The sequence below is a fragment of the Rhipicephalus microplus genome, chromosome 3 (assembly GCF_043290135.1).
Source record: "Rhipicephalus microplus isolate Deutch F79 chromosome 3, USDA_Rmic, whole genome shotgun sequence".
In the NCBI taxonomy this organism is placed as follows: Eukaryota; Metazoa; Arthropoda; class Arachnida; order Ixodida; family Ixodidae; genus Rhipicephalus; species Rhipicephalus microplus.
In genome coordinates, this window is record NC_134702.1 from 18,387,343 (window position 1) to 18,412,430 (window position 25,088).

The 25,088-nt window shown below is 44.6% G+C and overlaps 1 protein-coding gene across 1 annotated transcript; it reads right to left on the minus strand.

The window, feature by feature from the left end:
* Positions 1-350: 350 nt before the first annotated feature.
* On the minus strand, positions 351-23,982 carry LOC142802695 (uncharacterized). Its single transcript, XM_075887667.1, has 7 exons — positions 23,908-23,982; positions 23,761-23,819; positions 14,456-14,592; positions 9,170-9,334; positions 8,643-8,723; positions 1,970-2,326; positions 351-434 (listed from the first exon to the last, which is right to left on the minus strand). The coding sequence occupies exons 1-6, from the start codon at positions 23,980-23,982 to the stop codon at positions 2,274-2,276; spliced, it is 570 nt and encodes a 189-aa protein (XP_075743782.1). The 3' UTR covers positions 351-434; positions 1,970-2,273.
* Between the last annotated feature and the right edge of the window lie 1,106 nt (positions 23,983-25,088).

Here is a 25,088-nt window from a genome sequence, read left to right on the forward strand (position 1 = left end):
CCGAAGTGCAAATGTCGCGTCCACGAATCGTTACCGTGGTTTTCACTTAAACCTTTAGTGTCCTTCCGGTCGTTCTAAAGAAGTCCCCCACAACTCTTTTGGCAAGTGGCGCCCTCTTGACACTTGTGATAGTACTGCCAGTCACAAATCTTTCCAAGAGATGGCACTACGTGTGACAACAGTGCCGCATTTTTGTTTCAGACGGCGACATTTAAACAATAATTGCAAGCTGGAATGCCACTCCGCATTTATTCCACGTTTCGACGTGTGCTCGGATTCGTATCGGTTATTTTTTCGAGCTAAATAAACTTAGACACGAATAATTACTGCCAGACACCAATGCTGGTTCTTACCGTGGGGTATTCTTCGTTCAGTCTTCTTAATGATGTGTAGATCGCGGTCTTCCGTTGAGCCTCAGCGTCTGCTTTTGCAAGCTGTAAACAACGAAAGATGCAATCTCAAGGAGCGAACCGAGGGTTACTACCCGCCTCGGTACTCTAAAAAAAATGTTATGAATATGTAAATGCTATCTTCGAAAAATGCACTTCACGTTTTCATCAGAGCTACATGTAGTGCCCAACTTCCCAACGTGTCTGCTTTTCAGAAGATCATAAACTTATAAGACAAGAGAGGCACAGTTCACTTATGCCAAGGCAGCATCTTGAAACATGTAAGCGGTTAAATATACACCCAGTATAAGGTAGCTAGTCGCACAACGTTTCGCTAACGTGCCTGTCCTTCATACTTTCCCTCTTTTTCTAATACGAGTCAAGAAGTGGAGTAGACATCATAGTAGATAAAGCTCGGTTCGCAGTAATGTAGACACATATTGTTTACTGCATACAATTACCGCCTCGAACGTGTTTCCTTATCGACAAAGCATTGCATTATTTTTGAATAAGTAATAAGAACATGAGCTGAAATCAGAATGTATATAGATAGAAACAGAATAGAAATAGGGTAGAGATACAATAGGAAAAGAATATAAATAGAGTAGAGATACAATAGAAATAGGAAGAGGGGAAGGAGGAGGTAGAAGAATGAAGGGCATGAAGGTCAACCAGTCGAGCGTCCGGTTTGCTATCCTACGCCGAGAGAAGGGGATTGAGGAATGAAAAGAGAGAGAAAGTAGAGAACATAAAGTAAAACAGCTGAGCTTAAACCACACTGCTGCGTTATATAGTAGTGGCAGGTAGTGGACGCAGGACTTCAAGCGTGTCACGTTCTACCGTAGGTCGTCGGCTCATGATGCCTACTGAAGGCTTGTAAGCGCTGGACGTAGAACGTCCGGTACCTGTTGTACAGCCTCCGTGTGTGGTGATGGGTGGAGCTGGGACGTTAACCAGTTGTGAATGGCAGGCTCGTTGCTCTGCTGTTAGGTTAGGGAGCTTGAAAGTCAAGGGTATAAAGAAAGAGAAAAAGGGAGAGAGAAATAAGGGGGCGCACGCAACTTCACAGTCTGTCATCCTACGCAATATCACTATTAGCCTCCAACTCCTTGCGAAAGTCTGTTCTCGAAAATTCTAGCAGTACCTCCATCGCTTTCGCTTATATCGCGATGTCCTGTTCACGACGACATTGAAAAGTGGTTGCTGCCCACATCTGCCTCGGGTCAATGCGAGTTAGAACGATTGCGTGTGATCGCCTGTGCAGGGTTACCTGCCTGATAGAAGGACAGAGAGAGATGAAGAGACAGGCCTAGAGGTTACCAAGATGGGAACATCCGGTTGGCTGCACTGCGCGGGAGGTGGGAAATACAGATTGGAAAGAGTGTGCAGACATTGAAAAAAAAAGACATGCAAAGGAAGAAAACCAAGAAAAAAAGATTAAAAATAAGACTCCCAGTGGCCCGCAGGTAGCTTCTTTAAACATTGTCTTTTAGCGTTGGTCAAATTACCCGCAGTACCGGTTTCAACGTGCAATGCATGCGTTGCATACATATCGTAACGTAAACGAATTAAACCCTCACCTCGGCCAAATGCGCTTCGAAACTGACGATTCCTCTCGCCAGCTCCTTCGATTGGTTGCTGACTAACCCGTTCAAGGATTCGATCACTGCTTCAACGTACGCTTCGTACTCTTGTATGATGCGCCTTTCGGAACTTCGAAAGTCTTGACCTCTTGCCTCGCTCTCACTGCTGGTATCGCTTCTGCTGCTATTTAACATATTTCCAGCCACTTTCTTCCTTTCGTTCATGGCTTCTCTTTGGCTTTCTGGTGATGGGGGGACTCGGTCTTGTTCTAGTGAATTACGCATTTCATCTTCAAGGTCATTATTGCTTGCCAATACACTTGCGTATAAAACAGGTAAAGAGGCCCTGTAAACCTGCAAAGAGAAAATATCGACGTAAAACAAAAGTTGAAGATTTTTTGACGTGATTGAAGATCTGCAATTTCAACAGTGGCAGAACAAGATTAATTCAAGTCCGGGGACACCATTACGTAGAGGACGCTCGTTTTCACCAGCGCAATAACCACGTTTTTGGCTGGTCCTATTTGTCACCACGTCAGCTGTGAGAGCGAACTAGTTTACATAACTCTGTGAAGTCTTGGCTTAATATTTGTACAAGTTTGACATCCTTCCACACGTACAATTAGACACGGCTTTAAGCTCTCCCATAGTAGAGTACCCTGTACTCTAAATCGTTACCCATTTTTTCTAAACACATATTTGTCTACATGTAGCCGCTTGTTCATGGGAACGGCTTCCAGCTCTCCCACAGTACAGTACCAAGTACCCCAATCGTTAACCACTCTTTCTAAACACACACATACCATGCACATACAGTGTGATCCGATCGCGCAGACCTTTGCACTCTGTGACTGGTCTGCCTTCCTCATCGAGTGTGAGGCCCCCGGGGTGGCATTTTGATCTCTCTTAGTAGAGTACCTATAGTACTCGAAATCGTTATCAACTTTTTCTAAACACAAAGTTTCAGGCATGCTCCTTATCTTTCAACTCGCACTCACCAAGTGTGAGGCAAGAGACGGTTTTCACATCTTCCATAGTAGAGTACCGAGCACTCTAAATCATTACCTACTTTTTCTGAACACACAGGTGTAGCCGTTAGTCGGTCATGCTTCTGCAGCGGAATTTTCGTCGCCAGGGCCTCATCAAGTGTGGCACCCACGGAACGGCTTTATGCTCTTCCATAGACAGTACCTGGTACTCAATATCGTTAAGAATTTCTTCTACACACTTCCACGAAATTTACATGCGAAGCAGCTTTTCGACTCACGCGTGTAACGCCGTACGTTCGTACATCCGTACGAACCCACCGCAACGCGTTCCCCTCGCCGGAGGTGTTGAAGCAGTGCCAAGTAGGTCACGCCGCACCGGCGCGTTAACGTCACGCTCCCCTCGCAGGTGCGCGCTGACATAACTTTCTCCCTCACCCGCAACTCTCTAGCCGAAGTACCCGCAGCTGGCGGCTCCTCCGCCCACTCGCAACACACTTCTCACTCGCTTCACATTCTCCACCACCGGCAACGCTCGACCACACGTCGAGTGGAAACGCCCTTTCGGCTAGTTTATCTGCAATGAAACTTACACGCAACCCAACCTACCTCCCATGTCTTAGTGTTTTGAAAAAAAATGGCAGATCCCACGTACAGTGGGAATCGAGGATATGCGAAGCACGAATGGGGAAGGTTGATATGCCACTTTCAAATCACCACAACGTTAAGAGGTGGAGGTAAATAATGACGTACATGACTTCAATGTCATGATTATCTTGTTTGGATGTGTCGTTTACCTTCGTCATCTATTCACGTCACGTGATGCCAAATTTAATATATGTGGAACTAGCGAATCCACCGCGATAACGCTATGAGCGGGGTATGTTGTCATGTTCTTACATGACACGCGTCTCATGATTATCATGTTTGCACCACTCATATACCTTCGTCATCCATTGACGTCAAGTAACACCAAATTTGGTGTATGTGGAGCTAGCGAAATGGCCTCGATCGAGGCCATTTCGCTAGCTTACGTTGGGTAGGTTACGTTGGGTAGATTACGACATCAGCAAGGCAGCGTCCGCAAGTTCCTGCTGTACGGGAACAAGAAGCCACATCAGCAAAGCAGCGTCGGCAAGATCCCGCCGTACGTGAACACGAAGCTGCAGCGGCACGTCAGCGTCGGCAAGATCCTTCCGTACGGGAACGAGAGGCCGAGACAGCACGTCAACGTCGCAAAGCAGATCTTGAAAATGTTCGACGATGGGAAGCGGCGAGGAAGCGCGAATATTGCCAGGCGAATTAACGGAAGAAAATTTCATGGTATTACTTCCAGGAGCTTCGCCCAATCTGATCATCATTCATCTCGTGGATCTGCCGTAAATTTTTTTTACACTGTCTCATTTTACCTCACGCAGCGTCTCGTTTTGCCTGGTAGGTTGGAGAAAATGAAACATTTAGAAAACTTTTTATTTATTTTTTAAATACTGTTTTCTTTCGAACGGTGGCCACAGGCAATATTTACGTAGCACATACCGCGTACGCAAAGAAAAGTTTCGGCATTGATGCTTAATTGTAAGTAGTGAAATAAAAAAAATCGCAGCATATCGATGGAGTGAATGATAATGAGTTGGGTGAAGCGTCCATCCGTCCGTCCTTGCATCCGTCAGTACGTTCATTCTAGCTTCCGTACGTCCGTGCGACCATTCGCGAGTCCATCCGTCCGCCCATTCGTCCATCTAGTGAGCATTTCAAGTACCGCCATCTCGAATCTTTTCATCATATATTCATCATATACAAGTACTGCCACCGGGAGGACATTCTAAGGACTAAACGAGAGGGGCTACTTTAAACACAAGAAGTACAATCCACAGCGTAAGGAGCTTCACCCTTAAAAAAAATATTCATTACTTCGAAATTTGTTGCTTTTTACCCACCCTATACCCTAATCCGGCAACATGACGTCATCATCACAATGAGCCGGCAGGCGCTATCTTCATCCTATTCGCTTCCAGAATGGGTGCACAGAGTCGTCCAGCGTGGCGTGGAATAACTCTGATAGGTGAGAGAATGACCACAGAGAGAGAAATAAAAAAGAAAGAATCTAAGAAAGAGACTATATACGTGCACAAAAAAAGGATAAAAAAGATCAGAGCTTGAAAGGAAGAGAGAAAAGAAAAGTGGAAAAATACAGAGAGACAGAAAGAGAGGAAAAATAGACGAGAGAGACAAAAATATATATAAGAAAGAGTCGAGAAAAAGGAGGAAGCGAGAGAGAAAGAGAAAAGGGGAAATATATTATAGAGAAAAAAACAGAAATAAACACACCGGGAATACACAAAATGGAGAGAAGAGAAAAAATCAAGCAAGGAAAAAAGAAAGCGAAATAAGAGAAACGAGGAAGGCCGCCCACATTCGCACGTTCCTCAGTCTTGGTGCCACTACTAAACAGCTCACTACTTCTTTTTTAACAAACAACACCATAAGGATCATCCGACGTCGACAAGGTGATATCTCAACCTTCCCCTCAGTCTCTTTCATCTTCCGTAGGTGTTATGCCTCGGTTGGCATGCTCCCTGCTCTGGTACAGTTGCTTTGCCGTGTAGAGTGTATAGCTTCAGTTTGGGCAACCTTGTTACTCTAGTGGCATACAACTTCAGAAGGGGTGAATTCACACGACACTTCAACAATGGGCGCGCATGCACTCCAGGCTGACGTCAAGACCAGGACGGACAACAACGCTGCCTTCGCAAAGCGAGTGCGCTATAGCGGAACTAGTTCTTCAATCGCGGGTGCGAACGCCTCCCACGCTTAAGTGATTTGGGCAAGGTCCTTCCCTGTAGGCTTCTTAAATTGTATCCGTCTATAGTAACCATGATGGGAGTTATTCAACTGAGTGTGTAGGCACCGGCAGCCGTTACGTCTATTCGTCGAATAAACTTGTGGTGATTCCACGTGGTGCGGGAAAGAAAGATTAGAAAAACGAAAAAAAGGGGGGATCAGCAGGTCTTGCACTGTCGTTAAGTGCACAGTTTGGAATGGGCATGACTTCAATTTCGCCGGTAGCATGAAAGAAAAGTAGTGCCGTCGTACTCCCTCTCCCTCCCCTCCCCCTACTATCTCTCTTCCTTTCTTCCTTTCTTTCTTTTTGTACAGTGCACCTTCATTCGTTGGCTGTATCCCTCAACATGGCAGTGAGCTAAATGACACGTGTCTTGTCAATCTAGCGCGAAATCGTGCAGACGTAGTCGCTTATCAGCGCTTTTGGTGTTCATAATTGCTTAGTTTTCATTTCGTAACCATGCAATTACCTTGTGCCTGCCTGTCTACCTACCACTCAATTTGAGTGATACGAAATATTACTCTAAACGATAAGTAACTTATCAGAGTGTTAACATAACTACTTATCGCATTACCGATAGCATATGCTTCGACTTGTCTTGCTTGTCTTGAACAACGTCGTAGTGAAAGAAGGCTTCTAGTTCGGGCAAACTCATATCGTATCCTCCTTCGTAAACGTCTTCGTTGCTACCGCTTATAGCCGGCCAATCGGATATTCCATAATCGGACAGCAAGTTCCTCAGACTTTCTACATCGTTGGCACTATCTGAAAAGTGAAGCGATAAAAAAAACTGTAGTCCGGTGTAGTATACAAAACCTGTTTTTAAAGAAAAGTGTGACTCTTACCGCAGCATGGGCCGGTGTATTGTGGCAGCTGTCACGACCACCAATGACGGAAAATCTTTCCGAACCATAGTGGTCGTAAAAACAATTGCATGTGCTTTAATGGTAAAGTAATTCTGGTGTTTCAGAAAATTTGACTTGTCATGTGCACGATCGATTGTTTACAAAATTGATAGCTGTAATTACCTTTCAAGGAGCCCTGCAACACTTCTTTGAAAAAATCATGGTCAGAAAACGCTGCCGATCGGCAGTCGAGACCCCTGAGAACACGCGAGCCAAAGATTGCAGCGGGGCACGCAGCCTGGAATTCACAAAAAAAAAATAATATTGACGGCCAGCAAGAAATCGTTTCCTTTTCTTTCCACAAGTCAACCACGGTGGATCAATGGCTAGGGTAATCGGCTGCTGCCCCGAAAGTCAAGGGTTCGATTCCGGCTGCGGCGGTCGCTTTTTGATGGAGGTGACATGATCGAGGCCCGTGAACTCTTCCATGTCAGTGCACGTTGAAGAACGCCAGATAGTCGAAATTTCTGAAGCACTCCATTATGACATCCCTCTTAAACATATTTTGGTTTTGAAACGTAAGCCCCTAGATATTATTGTTATTTTTATTATTATTATTATTATTATTATTATTATTATTATTATTATTATTATTATTATTATTATTATTATTATTATTATTATTATTATTATTATTATTATTATTATTATTATTATTATTATTGTTATTATTATTATTATTATTATTATTATTATTATTATTATTACATTTACAAGTAACGTCATATAGCCGAATGACCGTGCAATATATCCAAGTTCACGGCCGTTCGCTGATTAGATCATCGTGCGCTGCACAGTTACTCATGTCACCGCGGAAGGGCGCCACATGCCGGGGCGCATGATCGCAACCTCACTTAAAGTAAGCCACGTGCTCGAGGAAAAAAAAAAGACTAAGTGCTAAATGTCATGACGCGTCCGTGAGGTAACTTCTTTCCAGTGCGTTGCTTCTGTAAAGCTCACGTCTGGGCGAGAAAATAGGGACAGCCAATAATGTATTCTAAAGATATCTGAGGTGGGCAATTTTTGAGGCTATGTACTCCTTTAATAAAGTTTTCGGCATGCGATGTTTGCGGCACCTATGAAAATATCGAACACCAGCGGTGTCACTGTCCTCTATTTGCCTCAAACAGACAAGTACTTGCCAACGCATTGCGGTGACTGGATTGAATTGGATAAACTTTTATTACGCGGTGACTGGATGATCGGCCTCTTTCTGTGCAGCTGCTATTACAGCACTGTCCACATCCCTCGACAGCCCACGAGGCAGTGAAAGCCCTGCTGTGTTTCTCGAGAAAGACGGGTTTGTGTGAACGCCTCTAACATGTGGTGGAGTTCTACTTGCTGCAGGGAATTTATTGTTTGTCTCTCCCCCTTTATTTTCTTTTCCTTCTCTTCTCTCTTTCTCATCTTTCTTGTAGCCTTTTCAAATCCCCCAGTGTAGTTAGACGACTGGATGTTTTTCTGGTTAACCTCCCTGCCTTCTGCTTTTGCCTTCTTCCTCCTCCTATCTGATGGTTGCTTTTAAAAACCTGGCAGGGTCTCTTCAATGCAGCTCAATTACCCAAATGCCATCTGAAAGAAAGTTTTGCAGCCCCGTCCTGGACTGGTTAAGCTTCTTGCCTTTCCTTCTCTGTCATTTCTCTTCCCTTCTTTGCAGCCCGAGAAAAACTTTTTCCTGGCCTAGAAATATTATCATGTAACACTTGTTTCTTAGGAACCTGTTGTACCAAGCATTAAACACGTCGAAGTTTTTTACTACAACATTATTCCAAATATGACAGCACTTGGTCGTATTTCTTGTGATTAAACTGCGGCATTTTCTCTGAAAACATACTGGCATCTTAAATCCCGTCACCAGAAATATAGCTTTTAGGTATCTGATAGCAACAGTGTGCTTGAGGCTACGACAAGAAAGCGCTGACAAAAGGGGTGCTTACCTTCTTTCATACAAGCATTGTAGGCTATACGGACTTTCTTTGCACTTGTAGAGCCCACATTGTGCGGCATTTCCAGCAAACCTGAGGTTGAACAAAAGCATGAGCACGATTACAAAAAAGGGTGTTGTTTATTTTGCTTGAATGCTAGACGCGAAGATTATCTTGTGCATGATTAATTTTGCAGTTTGGCACAAGTAATAGAAATAATTTCAAAAATTAGCTTCAATTAATTTTTGTATGCACGGGGGAGGGAAGGGGTGACAAAGCTGTAAGCATCAAAAGGCAATGCTTAATAAATGGCGTAACCAAGAGTGGGGGAGGGATAGTTCAAGCGCCTCCCCCTTTCCTCTTCGCTATAGCCAGCTATTAAGCATTGTCGGTTGATACTTACAATACAATGCGACCATTTTGCGGGGAGAGGAGCATGACAAGCTTCTAAACTTTCACTGACTATGCGTCGTTTCATTCACCCAAGGTCCCTCCGAAACAGATAACCTGTCATTCTGATAGTTTGTGCGCTGACTCACTCGAGATGTCCTTCTGAATTTCCAGCCAACGCGCTTGAAGAGAGCCGGGCAACGGAGAGAGTTCCAATCTCGAAACATTTCTCCGAGAGTTACCACACACCTTTTGGTAGAGGTTGGTGCATGGATCTGTCTTCAAATTGAGGAGCCTTGAAATGCCTTCGTCTGCTAAACAGAAAGTGCAAAATTGCAAATATTTTATTTTGTGAAATCCAAAGTGTGATGGCAACCCGTCTGGCGAGGGAAATGCATAGTCTCATGGCGAAAGGATACACCGACCCAAAAAACACACACTTTAATGACGTTTCGGCACACCATGCAGGCAGCCAGCCTTGTTCACAATCGATCGTGAACAAAGCTCCTGTATGGGGTGCCTAAATGTCAGTACACTGCATTTTTATTGGTTGTTGTATCATTCCGCGTTTACGCCATATTGTTTTGTGAAGACGGGAGCGAAATGCCACCACATATATAGTGATGTTGTGTAGCCCCCAGCATTGACGTAAGTTGACCATTTATAAGCTTACCATGTGTTCATTTCGTAAGAGCAGAGGTATGAAACTCACCTCACCTAGTGGGCTGCAGTCCCAAATTTTAGTCTCGCAAGGGCTGACAGAGGGAAAAGGTTAAAGTGGGGGAACGAGAGCAGAGATTTAACAAGATTTCACTTCTATTTGAAAGAAGGCCCATGCTTTATATAGGCATACGCTGACAAATTCCCTCATTACTCGACTCACTCAGATTCCGATCGGTACGTTATTCTCAGAGAGCCCGGATTACTATTATTTTGGTGGGTATGAGTCTGGGTAAGCCCTATTCATAAAATATATTTCTTCAAGTCTTGATTTTCGCGCTAAAAAGGACGAACACTTGTGAGACACCAAATAGGCTCTCCTATGTGCCCGTGTTTTTAGTGCGAAAATCCCGATGTTATGTAATCATTAACACGGCCACCAACTTTTTATTAGGTATATTTCTTAAGTGAGTCTGAGTGAGCTCCGCCTTTGATAGACCACCCATGGTCCTACCTACTCATCCTAAGAGTTGTACTATAAGCCATATATTGGCTTACGTTTCTACTCTAGCCTGCTCGAATATATCGCAACGCACTATAGGGTTCATGTGCCACGTCAATACTGATTGGTCAGAGGTATGATTTAGAGAGAGTGGTGCTGCCATGATCTCTATCCGCGAACTTTGTCATGTGAACTTCTTTGATAAAGATATCTCTTGTAAGGCATATTACACAAACGTACCCTTACCCTGCTGAGACCATTAATAACTCGTATTTGAAGGTACAAGATAAAAAGGTGAATCGTAAAGAACTGATTATGATACAGTGGCGTCTTCGTTACTCCTCGGGTAAAGCTTTTATTATGCTTTATTTAGTGGAACGTTTTGTATCAACCCCCATTAATACACCTCTTGGGCCTGTATGGGGTAATGCGAGTACAAAATTAAAGAGCTCTCACACCATGATTGAGAAAGTTCATTTCGCGCTAACGGACTCATGATTGGGCTCGCCCAGGTAATGCAATGAGTGCGAGTGAGTCCGGTTGAGTAATATGTTGGTGAGTCTGGGTGCGAGTCAGTGCGGTTGAGAAAAAGTTCAACGAGTCAGTTCAAATGAGTCCGGTCGGTGAAATTTTTGGTGAGTTCGAGTACGAGTGAACACGATCAAGATACATTCACTGAGTGCGTCCTGAGTTAGGTTAAATTTGTGTGGTCGTTTGTGAAGAGGGTTCTCATGTGAGAATGATAGAAATATATCTATACCGATATAGCAGCCTGTCGGGCTATAGCCGGGTAACGACGGGCCGCGAGCAAAAGATCCACGGCGCAGCATGTCTGAAGCCCTTCATGTAGACGACTACAGCAGAGTTACTCCTTGACCACCTGTACGTCAGAAGCTGAATTGTTCGGTTTAAAGAACATACAGATAACTCTGAGTGTGCTGCAATAAGGGAGAGCTGCGTGTTTATAAATAGTGTTAACGATTTGGAGTATTTGGTATTCCACTATGGAAAGCACAGAGCCACAACAAGACTGCGTGTTTTGAACAAATATCTTATGATTTAGAGTACTATACCAGTACTACTATGAAAGGGCAATAAGCTGTCCCAGAAACAGAAATCCGAGCCTAAAATAATGTGTGTAAATAATAATATACTTTCATGCGTCTATAAAAAGTGTTAATGAGTTCGAGTACTTCGTACTCGAACTAGGCGAGAGCAATGAGCCGTCCCTTAAGTGCATAGCAGCCAACCAACCACGGCACTGTCTGCCAATGAAGCCAGAGTGGCACTCCTACACCTAGATTTAGAAATCCTCAAAAGCCTGCGACCTTGATCTGGTTGCGATGCAGAGTTTTTTTTTATCTATGAATCAGGCTTCACTCGGAAACTACACAATAACAAGTGCTTCAAGAAAAGAAATTAAGCTCTCATTTCATCCCTTAAACCAGCTGTTGTGAGTTTATAAAAATGCCTTGAATGGTACCCTTCAAACGCGTTCTCCGAATTTGGTACCACGCAAGAGGAAGGTTCACACAAATAAGCAGCGACAGCCATTGTGATAATGAGTGAATGAGAGTGAATGAATGAATGAGTGAATGCATGAATGAATGAATGAATGAATGAATGAATGAATGAATGAATCAAGAAACGTCACAGTTTCACCACATACACTACTTCTAAAGCCCTCGAAGCTTCGAAAGGTAGCGAAGTATGTGGTTATACGCCCACCTCCTCTGTTTTCACCTTTCTCCAACCTCTCCGAGGCCAGCGCTGGCCAGATATCATCAAGAGTGGTACCGCTGGCAGAGTTCGTTTGTTTACAGGTGCTCGCGACTACCATCTTTGCTCTGGAGGTGCGAACTCCCTGGATTATAGCGCACCTGATTTGAGGTACACGAACTTGTCCTTACGTGCGCGTCGTGCTGTGAAATACTTTTCACCCTAGAATGACGTCGCTGTTCGTTTGCGTGGGTGGCTGTTGCGCCTTTTGCTGCCAGTCAAAAGTCCATTAACGACCAAAAGCACTTCGTGATACCACCCGTTAAGTGCAACCGCTATAGCGACAAAAGACATTGTTACACACAATCGGAAGTGAATACTTAGGACGGACATTTGCGTATCCACTTTACGAAGTTAGTTGGGCGCCTCTCACTATGAATATGCTTGAGCGTTTGCTCGATTCGATGCCCGCTCCAATGCCGTAGGCAAGTCGCAGTTATCTGTGCAGTACACGTCGCCATTTGTCACTTAGGTTTCATTATTGCTGCTGCAATCCTTCTTGTTGGGTCAACATACATGCCTACGTGTTCTGCTTGTCGTTTTGCGCCGACTGCTTCGCGTTCGCAGCGCTGGTTTATGCGCTTAGCATGCACGCGGAACGACGACCTAAATTGCGATTGCGAAGCTTCAGAGATTCCGCGTTGATGTTTTGAATAAACAAAAACTGGAGTGAAGGAACTCACATTAAGATTAGTACTCTTCGTTAGTTTTTTCTTGCGGGCTCGTATATTTCAGAGCGAATCGCTTTCGGTGTTCTCTTGCGGAGGCCGATAAGCCGGGGAGACTCGCGATGCGAGCGCAGCTATGCAAAGCGTGCATGCCTTCGAGTCGTTGCCCTTACGGAAACGCCATACATGGCCCATATATAGGTTATATGTGGCCACGTATAAGCATATATGGCAGCATAAGTGGCCTCATATAAGCATATATGTCAGCATATGTGGCTTCTATCTACCATATATGGATGTATATCTGGCGGAGTCGGTTCATGTGTGGGGTTATATACAGCCATATATGACGTGGTTGGCCCATACAAGGAGTCTAATCCGGCCTTAATAAGGCACGGCCACACCATATATAACATATCAAGTGGATCCTTATATGTGAAAGTGCTCCCTTATTTGGATAAACCTAAACACATACGTGCCGATTCGAGCGATAATTTATCTGCCATTTCGTGTGAAGGTTTATATGCGCGACCCAAGCTCTCACGAAGAAATCGCGTATGGTCGCATGCTAGTTCATTCAAACGCTATAACTCACTCTTTCAGTGGCATAGTTCGTATGTCAGATGGGCCGATGAGGCGCACTTCCGAAATATGGCTGGTGCGTCTATAACCACTTCACGAAAGAACCGCAGCTGATGTACGCCTTATGACGCTTTATTAAGGAGAAATCCTTCGATGCCTCACCAAACGCTGAAATTGATCGTCAGCGACATCGCAGCGTCGTGTAGACCATGTGAACGCTAATTGTTGCTTCCATTGCACGGCAGTGTGTGCTCTCTGCACATACTGTAGATTCTACGTAGCACTAACCAAAGCTGCCAACGGCAGCTCTTTTTAGTGTACAGCTCGTTACACTCGTTTACATGATTTCGGGATGAGTTAAGCCTGTTTCACATGCGAGCGATTTTGCTCCAAGAGCGGAGCGGCAGCCGCCGCGCCAGGCCAAAACAGGTTTTTACCGCGGCGACTGGACGCCCTTGTGAAATTCGCCAGAGTTGGAAAAATTCGCTAGCGGCACAAGCGGCAGAGCGACCAGTGACGTCGTTTGACACGTGATGACGGGGGTGGAGTCGAGAAGTTGACGCGCGTGCGACGAGGAACTGGTTCCACAGAACAACTCGCTCCGACTGAGTAGCAGATGACATCCGTCCTCTCGTCGGCTCACAAATGTTTAGCACTGCTTTCAACAAGTCGCTGATGAAAGTGTTGAAACGGTCTCTTTTTTGCGACGTCAAGATGGAGGATTTCCGCAAGAACCATAAGAAAAGCATTTTTTGGGAAGAAATTGCCGAAGTCGCATATTTCCATAAAGTAAACGTCGCGGCTTGAACTGGCCATGTTCACTGGTGAAGTCGAAGTGCAGCTGTTTTCCTTTCGTTGCTCTCGACGATGCTTTCGCCGTAGTGACAATCGCGTGTGGTGCCTTTTTTAATTTCAATAACATTATTATAACATTATTTTTATTTCAATAACATTGTTATGTCGCAGCAATTGTTGCTGGTTTAACAAATGATGACATTTGGTCTCGCGGTGCATATATGAAAGGCTTCACACGAACGAGAGAGCAAGGACGGCTTGTACGGTAGTGTACTTGAGAAGTAGCATTCCACACAGGTCACTGAAAAAGAATTTCGTGATGTGACTCAACAAAGAAGGGGCGCGAAGCTTCCTGTCATTGTTCGGGGAAATAAGGCACTCATCAGGGGCCTTTATTTTTGTTCCCGCCTTCAACAACACCACGATTTCTCACTAATACGCTGGCTGACTTGTCCGCGTCCTCTGCGACGCTTTTCTCGCAATGAGCAAAGGCACCGCAGAGCGCTCAAGTTTCCAGGCGGTCGACAGGTCCTGCCACACTGGCCAGCTGCTCTCCGTGACATTCAGTGCAGGAATGGGCGGCTGGCTAGGTGAAAATAGATGCTCGGTCACGAGCACAACATACACTGCGTAGATAACGAAGAACAGCTGTTGATTTCAGGCACCAGGGCAGCAACAGATGCCTATAAACATGCATCTAAATTACATGGTCGAATGCTACCAATTGAATGTCACTATGTCCCGACGGCAAAGGTGTGTTGCGTGATATGATGTGATACTTCGGCTTTCCTGCTCACCACCGCAGCATCTATGGACGCAAATGCAAACTAAAGCAAGAATTGCTGCGTAGTCTCTTACCTGCGCCGTGCACAAGTGTATATACAGCAGTCAAAGAACCGGGACAACGAGCGTATCACGTATATTATGCTACCTGCCGTTGATTAAACTCTTCATCCTGGAGTGCTTTACTGAATTATTGAAAAATTTAAGAGGCTTACTCTTTAGGATGGAAGCATACGAACTCGAGTGCCAGAAGAGATGTAGACCATTCAGAAAACCCCAATGAAGGATGTGTTCGCATGAGCCAAATGGTGTTCACAAACACTGCCGAAGCTTACTACTTGGAGTTTTTATAAAAACTCTTATTTTGACTCGAGCAAACAGCCACAAAAATTTAGGTATACATTTTGCGAGTTGTGTATACTGGGCTGACAGAAACCTCGTTCAGTGTCCCAATGTTAAATCGCTGAAAGCAAAAGCAATAAATCGGAGAAACATGGGAAGTGCTGTGCAAAACGCGCTCGCAGTTCTTAAGCATTCACTTAGCTGGAACAGCTGTATAGTAAAACCATACAAGCAAACTCTTTTTTTTTTTTTGCTTCTCCGTGGCCAGTTATATCAGTTATATGAGCGCGCAACAACAATCATACGTGAAAAAGCTAGGACAAAACAAAAAGCAACTGCAAACGTTGCTTATTTGTTGTAAGATACATGTTAAAACTATATAGTTTAATCAGTGTACAGACGCGTAAAAGTCAAGCGGCTATTGATGATGAACCTCGTAGCACAGGGGCGCCAAATGAAGCACACTTGGAGGAGAGCGCGGCTTTCAGATACCACTGAAAACAGCGGTTGACCGGCGCCTTCCGCGGACAACACTGCCCGCTAGAGCGGCGCAACGTTGCTAGAATCTAGTAACGTTGAGAGCGGCGGGCGTCCCGCAACAGCATCGGTAGCAGCGGCGCATGTGAAACGAACGCGCGTCCGCGCGTCCTCCCGCCGCTCATCGCTGCGACCACCGCCGCACGTTCGCTCGCATGTGAAACAGTTTTTAGACGGCTCGCGCGAATGCTCCCAGAGCGGTGCCTGCCAAGCAAGCGCTCGTTTTGCGAAAGGGCGTCTGCTACGCAGCAGCAAGGCAGGTGGCGTCCCGTTTGAAATGCGAGTGCGAAGGAGAGGAGACCGAGGAGAAACGGGAGCGGAGGAGGAAAGTGTTGCTATACTTTGCGAAGTTTCGGGGGCTTCAGGTTCTTCTAAAGCCCCTTGATCTTTAGCTTCTTCGCGGCTGCGGAGACGTCATGTGGAGGGTTCTCTTTGTCTTTACGCCGTAATTTCTCACTTACTTCCTGAACGCATCAAATCTGCCAGAACGAGACACTGGCTATGAATGAAAGGAAGAAAGGTAAATTCAAAGGCTGTTTTTTTTCGTTATATAATATTGATGAAAACAGACAACGAGGAGAAAAATAACAAGAGAGCGGCAGGGAGGTTAACCAAGCACATGCCTGGTTTGCTACCCTACGCTGGGAGAATGGGAAAAGGGAAGCATACAGATGAGAGAGAGAGGAACGACAACGATGCCAAGGAAAGCATAGGGGATGTTATTAGAAGTAATTGTATTGTGAATGTGAAGCAAGAAGAGTGGAGGAAAAGATAACTTGGCGCTGGCAAATTATAAAGACCATGCGAGAAAAATGCATGTAATAGCAATTATTGGGAGTTTTGCTCACAATGCATAACTCTGTGTCCTCCCTGTACATTTACGTATGTCATAGTTGCATGGATTTGTATTAAACTTCTGGTGTAGTTCTAGATGCTTTCAACACGCTTTTATTTTGGTCACATTTTGTTTAATAAAGTTCAGTACAAATCAGTTAATTCAGTTTCACAATGTAAGTAGGGGAGTGAGTGACCTACTTCAAAAATTAGACTTACCATTGAGTGTGGCTGCGTCTGAAGCTGGGTTCACCAGTGAGTTATATAAGAATACGCAGAAAACTATCACATGCATCATTCTCGAGGAGCTGTAGAGTTACATAACACAAAAAATGCCGTGGTTAGAAAAGAAGATACATTTATTGTAGAAAGATATACTTAATTCCTTCGCTGCTTGTTGAGTAGGCGTATTTAGTCACTCTGTAAAAACCGACGCCTTTAATTAGGCCGGGGCAAAAGTGTTTAAGAAATACGTGTCACCAACAACTGCTTGTTTTTTTTAAAGAAATACGTGTCACCAACAACTGCTTGCTTTTTTTTTAAAGAAATGCAAATATTTGTAATATCTGTAATTCGTTCGAATAACCGCAAGTTGCTTCGGCACGGCATACCGGTCTCCAAGTGCAGAGAATACAGTCTCATTTTTAATAATATCTGTTTTTATTTCATTAAACAGCGACGCGATTATGGGGTCGCCGTAGTGGACGGATTCGGAAATTCCGATGATCTGGTGTTCGTTAATCTGCGCTGACATCGTGTAGCACCGGTGCCTATACCTTTCCTGCATAATGAAAATTTTGCGTACGGAACACTAAGGCCCGTATCAGAAAACTAACCTCAACCTTACCTCGAGTTTCCATTACCGATTTTAAACCTTCGATGCTCTTGATGAACGAAGTATGTCAGTATTCATGAGACATTCTTCTTGCTATCTTTTACCCTGCTATCATTTTTGTGCCCTTATAACGCATGTATAAAGTATATAGAAACGTGAGATAAACGTGACGTAAGGCCAAAGTTGCTTTGTGAATACGGGCCTAAGACACAAACGAAAGGTTCACAAGGGCCAGCGCAGACTATAAGCTGACCTTTATTCAACAAGAAAGCCCAATACATACTCGCTACAGCACATGATGATCACTGCACATGATCCGAACGGCATAGCCTATTTCTTTACATAAAAATATTGAAATCCTTAACAGAAACATTGCACTATTACATCATGGTTAGCAAATCAATCTCGTTTCCGTTCAGCGCTCCGAATGACTCACTGACCCACATGCTTTGAAGTATAGAGATATTAGTTTGTGTCTTCGTGCTGCGGGAACAAAATTTTCATTATGCAGCCAAACCAACTAATAATTGTTGGGGTTTAACGTCCCGAAACCACCATATGATTATGAAAAACGCCGTAGTGGAGGCTCCGGAAATTTCAACCACCTGTTGTTCTTTTCTTTGACGTGTACCTAAATCTAAGCTTACCAGCCTCAATCAAGCATTTTGGCTACCATCGAAAATGCAGCTGCCGTGGCCGGGATTCAATACCGCAACCTGCGGGCCAGCAGCCGAGTTCCTTCGCACCTGGACCACCGCAACGCTCCAACCAAACCAACTAGCCCGCCTTTCCGTCCTATACCTTTGCGCCTCCGTCGAAATGTGACCACAATAACAGGGATTGAACCCGCCACCTTTGGGCCAGTACCCAAGCATCATAACCACTTATCCACCCTGGTGGACTGTCTCAATTTTCAAGGCAAAGGCTTGGACACATTATCTGACGTGAAAATCAGTCATGCGTACAGCGTTGGCGCCCTGCGTCAGTGGAGTCCACACGAACGATACAGAAAATCATCGCGTGATGGCGTCACCACGGAAGTCATCACGGCGACACAGATTGCCAAAATTTGCGACGTCTTTAACCCTGTAAGATGACGTCACACATCATGACGTCTTATGATGGCGCCATAACATGACACCACCACTTCGTCAAGAGTGGGCCGATCACGGAGGCCACGCATAAAGCAGGTGAGATGAAGAAAAATTTTGGAATGCGGGCGGGAAAGGACCGAGAGATCGTAAGAGAATACAAAAAAATGGTTTTCTTGGGCACATGCTTAAGGGACCCTGCAAGTTTTGAATCAGCAAAAACAACGACAAATAAAGGCAGATGAGTACAAATATGAAGGACCTAATACGAGTGTTGTTTAAAACATGGCAATAATTAACAAAAATGGGCGAAAAATAAAACACGGAAGAAACAACCAACAGCGGATCGCAGAAATGCACATGAAAACTGGTTGTTTAGAATGTATACGTTTACCTAAGAATTATCCTTCAATATACATTGGAATGAGTGTTTACTTTGCAATTGAAAAACCGCCTTGCAAACTTGTCGACAGCTCAAGTCAACTAGCTGCAGTTCATTTCACACATCAGTCGCAATGATTTGGACGCTATAGCGAGCCTTCTCGAAGCAAATGCGTTGGCACCGAAAAATAGTTCAAATAATTCACCATCCGTAATGTCAATTCTTCGTTTTTATAAAAAGAGTGAGTAATGAATGAGGATGCTCTGTGTCTTGGAAACGAAGAACCCGCGTTCTTTGTACGGTTTTTAATAGGTTCTTTTCGATCACTTAAAGCCCCCCCTTTTTTTTTGTATTGGGGTCAGAGCGATTGGTTCAGGTAGCACCAGGATCGTAACTCAGAGATAGTTGCGTGACTTCAAACACCCCTCGAACTTTTTTCCGGCTTCCACATTTCGGGTGGCACTAAAGTATTCGCACACCCTCCCATCAATCCCCAGTTCCCAAAGCTAGCCATTCTACACCTAAATATTCATCGAAAAAAAAAAAAACGCCTGGCCTGCGTGGAATTTGCAGCACTGTGGCAGCAGAAGCTGGAAGAGTGGTCTTTTAGAGCCTTTTTTTAACATTCTTTTGGCAGCTGGTGGAAGCACCTTTGCGTGGTACCCACTCCACTATCATTAATCATGTAGTGGGCAAGCATTCACTGTGCCAACCTTCGTCATTTTTCGGAGAAACGTAGTACCTGCTGCAGACTCGCAAGGCATAGTGTGCAATTATTTTTTGTTGGGGCTGCTGACGATGAAAAAGTATGCCAGAAGCTTTTGTAATCCGCACAATCCCACACAGTGGGTATCCGCCACAGTTAACAGGCGAACAACGCCAAGATTGTGTAATGGGTTGGAGCTTTATTACTCGTAATAGATCGATTCCTTTCCGACAACAAACCTGCGTAAGGCCAGTTTGCAAAGGAGTCTCAAGCACCAGCGTAGAATGGTAGAATACTCGGCAGGCACGCAGAGACCAGGGCTCGAATCCCACTGCGTCCTAGGCGTTCTTATTTACTGTTTGTTTTTCCTTATTTTGTGCGAGAGTCGTTACACCGACGGCGGCGAACAACTACGCCACCGTACGCGATCCTTCTTGGGATCTCATAACACCTTTCGCTGTAAAAGATTCCTGGGTACCGTACTGGGTAGCACGCAGCTGGACCCAATCACGGTGACCACGTTTACGACAAAATCCTAGCGTAACCTGAGAAATGACACGTTTTGCAGAACTAACTATAGCTTCCCTAGCATTGCATCTGATGTATAAGACTGAATATAGGTTCCCACTCCATTCAGGGTTGCCGATGGTGGCTACTTTGTGCCAAATTGGCTGCTTTTTTGCCCGTTTGATGACGACAATTTCCAATTGGCGCCTTAGCTATTTATTGCCTACATTTAAATTTTTGGTTTCACGTATTCAATATGGTTCTACTTATTCATCAATAGTAAAGACGCTGTTCATAATACCACTCCTGTTCTATTTCGCAACCAGTTTGGTGGCAATATTAAATGAAAAAGCTACTTTGGGTACATATAGCTTGAATTCTGGCGCCTTTTCTGATCCACTTAACTCCATTTGAGTTTACTTGGAGTGTGCTGCCGAGTGTGCTTGTGTGCTGCCGGCCACAGCCTTCTAATGCCTATCCTTCGATGGTGCGATTGCATGTCGTAAAGCGATAGTCCTCCCACCATCTACTTAATCTGTCACAATTCGGGTGAGAAGTCTGCTGCTTGCGGTGCTACACCCATGTCGTTGTTAAACTGTCACCTGCACCTGCCTTGACTGGATGCGCTATTGATCGCGTGACATCTGCGCCTGCCTCTCGTCACCCAAGACGGCGTCGATTTTTCGCACGACATTGTTTTAAAATATTTTATAGTTGCTCCTCATAACGCTCAATCCAATTTCCCTTTATCAAATATAGAACATGTAATATCATCTAACACCCATTTACTTTAGACCGAACAACTGGGTCATCAGACTCTGTGGCAGTATATGGTGACAGCAATAGTTTTATGCACATACAGTTGGACATTTTACACCATAGACATTCCTAAAGCTAACACAGCTTGCCAACTTGCTCGTCTGCTCTAAAAACTTTCACTCCTCCAGAAGACAGTTTACTTTTGCTAATATTTATATTTTTACGTATTCTAACTTAGGTCACCGTCAGAGTTCTATTACGAAAATACTCACCATTACTACAATATTAGTAGCGGTTGTTGTACACACCTTCGCCCGTAAAGCTTGTCATTTAGTATTCGATTACAGCTCACGTTCTGTATATTTTTGGTGCTTTAACCTGCTTGCTCGACGTTCAATAGCCATGTACGAACGCATATATAAATTTTAAGACGTTCGAATAATTAAGCAGAGAGTAGATACGAACCTAATCTCTCTGAACAGCGCCGCCTGTGTCGTCGCCGCATGAAGCCCCTGCTTCGACAGCAAATGTTTTAGTGCAGCTGCAGTTTCCGCTGGCGTGTCAACAATGGAACGTGGCATTATAAGTAAGTGAAACGTGTTTATCATCACCAGCAAGTGGGAAGGTCTTCTGAGAATTTACGAACTTGCTTTGAAGGAAAAGAAAACTAAAATGAAGTCAATCAAGATTGCCGAAAAAAAGAAAAAAAAAAGAGGAGCACCTGTGGCTGATTCTGTCAACGAAAGATGGCAGCAGTACGAACGCTACTACGAAGCAGAACACTTCGTGAGAGACTGTCCGCTTCAGTTATGCGTTTACCCTTCCGCGATATTCGCATAAAGAAAAAAGCGTTCTTTTCAGTTTGAAGTTGTGGCTATCATTACGTTCACGTTGTTACTGAGTTGGTTATTTGCTGGAGCAGTAGGTAATATATATTAAAGAACTTAGTATAGGTTCACATTTCCATGCACAGGTTCGCAGCTTAAGATAATTCTATATTTTGAAATCAGAGGGTGAAATCTTGAGTTTGAACAGCGCGGCTGTTTACACTCAAGCCGGCCGTAACCACCACGATGACGTAACCATGCGATGCCTAGCGACCGTTAGCACCTCTGTACCCCTGCATCGTTAAAGTGTAGGAGGTAGCGTAGCTACCTGCCTGGACACCACGCGTGACCACTCGGTTACGCCAGACGTTGCGTCACGTGCCCGCCCATGCGCTACTCTGTACCCTGCGCGAGGCGGCAGCGCTCGGCGTCAGACGCAGATATATGAGTAAAGGCCTGACCACACGTACCCGTAGCAGTACGTCAGCACGTGAGCATCAAGGAAACCACTTGATGCTCAAGCGTATTGCCAAACTAGGCCTCGGTGAACGTGCCTAAAAGTGAACAGTCGATCAATTGGACCAAGCAAGACTACGAAACGACGCGATTTTCGAGTGATAGGACCGCACGCCTCCGTTCTTTCAGCCGGGAACTGTATTAGCAATATGCTCGATCACGCGCAGGACACCCTGACGTGTACTTGGAAGGTTGGTATGTAGTACCCATGATTGCTGCCGAAGCCACCAGTCTGCACGACCTCTTTGCTAACAGTAATGTACTAACAGAAGTGAAAGTGCTGTGCAACGTGGCCGCTGTTTTTGTAGTCAGGGTACTCAAAGGTTTGGCGCGTTCGCGTTCATTATACTCCGTGTTATTTGTCGCGGATGGCAGCTGTCTTGCGACGTCCCGATAGCGTTCGAAGAAACCCTCCGGAAGACCCTCTAGCATTGCATACCTGACAATTTGGCAAGACGCTCAAGTCGAATTCGAAGAACTGAAACAACATCTTCGACTCGCGGTTCTCGAAAATTGCGCGATACAGAAGATTCGACTTTTGTATCGTCCTGAGCGCAGGAAGTCTCGTCACCACATGCTTCCGCTGATGTCACCACATGCTTCCGCGAGGAGCATCGCCAGCTGTGTGGCGGACGCTATCATCGAATTCAAAAGGACGCCTGCTTGCATGAATGCATTTGCTCACATGAACTCTTATCACAACTTCTGCGGCGTTCTGCAATGCACCACCGGTTGCGACGATGAAAAGTTTAACTCGAATATGGCGCAAGCCAGTGAGGGGGCAGAAAGACAGATTCTGAGATACCCCCGTACTATCATTGAAAAAGGTAACCGCAAAATATGCTGCGCGACGTGATCGAAGACTTCAAGCAGGCCGATGAGTTTTTGTACGGCAACAATCGTAGAGCAAAAGCGACTTCGTGCTCATTGAAGTTAATCTTGAAGAACTCTTAAGACAGAATACATGTTTTTGACAGCGAGATTTGGCCATTGAATCTGGTTTTATGTCTTAAGCCACGCGGAGCATTTAGCGCGTGTTTTATACGTCACTGTATAGCGTGTTCTCGTTTGCTGGCATGACTTTGGTAACTCTCGACATATAGGGACACCTGTTGTGTTGCTATGGGACAAATTTTTGGTGTTTGTTGTATGACTCCTCCGTGCCTGTATATATCTGTATCGTGTACTCTGGTGTCTATAGTTTGCAGTGTGGGAATAAAGTATTTTCGTTTGGTCACTTCGTTTTGTGTCGTATTCGTAACATCAGCCGTGTTTATTCATTAACGACATTATTTCTGTAGAAAGTATAACGCATGTCAATATTAGAAAATGAGAGCCCCAATAGTTAAAAATTGTCAGAAGGACTCCAATTCATCATTTACTCTATAAAAGCACGTGTTAAAATGTCTCCCTTCCTTCCTCCCACCTGTCTTCCTTTCTTTTTCCCGTGAGCACGCTAATGCTTATGAAAACACGAAAGTTTTGGTTTTCGCTTGGCTATTGTTATGGATGAGTTCTCCGAAGTCTGGTGAGGGTTTGTTACTCTTCCACATCACAGTTTCAGCACCCACGAGGCACAGTCGCGGTACAGTTGCTGCAGCGATGCTACCAGAAGTGCGATGCCGTCAACCTAACCGGGAAACAACGACCATGGCTGCATCCTGCAGGTAGTCGTTGGGGGAGTAGCTGCGACTCTGGAGAGAGAGGTCACGTAATTTTCTCACACAGCTTCTGCAAACGCATTTTTTTGCGGACGCCAGCTAGGTGCACGCTTTCGCTAACCTTGCCAAAGAGAGCCTCCTCTTTGAAAGAACACGTGCTTGCTTCGCGTGACTGGTCGTATATCGTAAGAACCATGTGTAATGCATGGTACTTGACCAATTGCACTTACTATGCAATTTTGCAACTTAGTTCTAGTGTGGCAGTTTGGGCTAGTTGGTATGACATGACGATAGTTATAGCACGAGAATAGAACGACGACAAACCCTCTTGTCCCTTTGTCGTCGTTCTGTTCTTGATTGATTGATATGTGGGGTTTAACGTCCCAAAAGCACTATATGATTATGAGAGACGCCGTAGTGGAGGGCTCCGGAAATCTAGATGACCTGGGGTTCTTTAACGTGCACCCAAATCTGAGCACACGGGCCTACAACATTTCCGCCTCCATCCGAAATGCAGCCGCCGCCGCCGGGATTCGAACCCGCGCCCTCCGGGTCAGCAGCCGAGTACCTTAGCCACTAGACCACCGCGGCGGGGCCGTCGTTCTGTTCTCGCACTATAACTATCGTTAGTTCTAGTGCTAGGCATGACTGCGGCAGCTTTATGAAAGCAAAGTTCTAGTAACCGCACTCCTATATAGAAAAGTAATGTGAACACAGCTAATAATAATAAATTATTATTATTATTATTATTATTATTATTATTATTATTATTATTATTATTATTATTATTATTATTATTATTATTATTATTATTATTATTATTATTATTATTATTATTATTATTATTATTATTATTATTATTATTATTATTTGTTGTTGTTGTTGTTGTTTTGTTTAAAATTCCAAAACCGCCGTATGATTATGAGAGACTGCATAGGAAAGGGCGCTTCGGAAATTTCGACTACCTGGGGTTCAGTAAAAACCCTAAGTGGTCAAAAAAGCAATTTGACCCCATCGCATTGTTTTAATACCAGTGCATCCCTGCTACGCTGAAGGTCGTGTATGAATCAGGAACGAGGTGAAGGAAGTAATATCGGGAGTATGTAGAGCAGAAGCAGAGCGTTGTATACTGTTACACCAATAATTGCTCAGTCAAGAAAACTGCATTACTAATATTTTAGTTGCCGCGTATGCCATTTATTTGGGTACAGTTTAGATCACAGGAGCCATAATTCCTCACCCGGGTGTTGACCGCATTTCGCCACCATTGAAAGGAAGTCACCGTGACCACGAGTCGAAGCA

Coding starts and splice junctions, on each gene's coding strand:
- LOC142802695 (XM_075887667.1), bottom strand. CDS start 23,982: ATGGTTCTTACGATATACGACCAGTCACGCGAAGCAAGCACGTGTTCT. Junction 14,593..23,760: donor GCCATGGTCGTTGTTTCCCG/GTTAGGTTGACG, acceptor ATTTTCACCTAG/CCAGCCGCCCATTCCTGCAC. Junction 2,327..8,642: donor CAATGCTTGTATGAAAGAAG/GTAAGCACCCCT, acceptor TTCTCTTTGCAG/GTTTACAGGGCCTCTTTACC.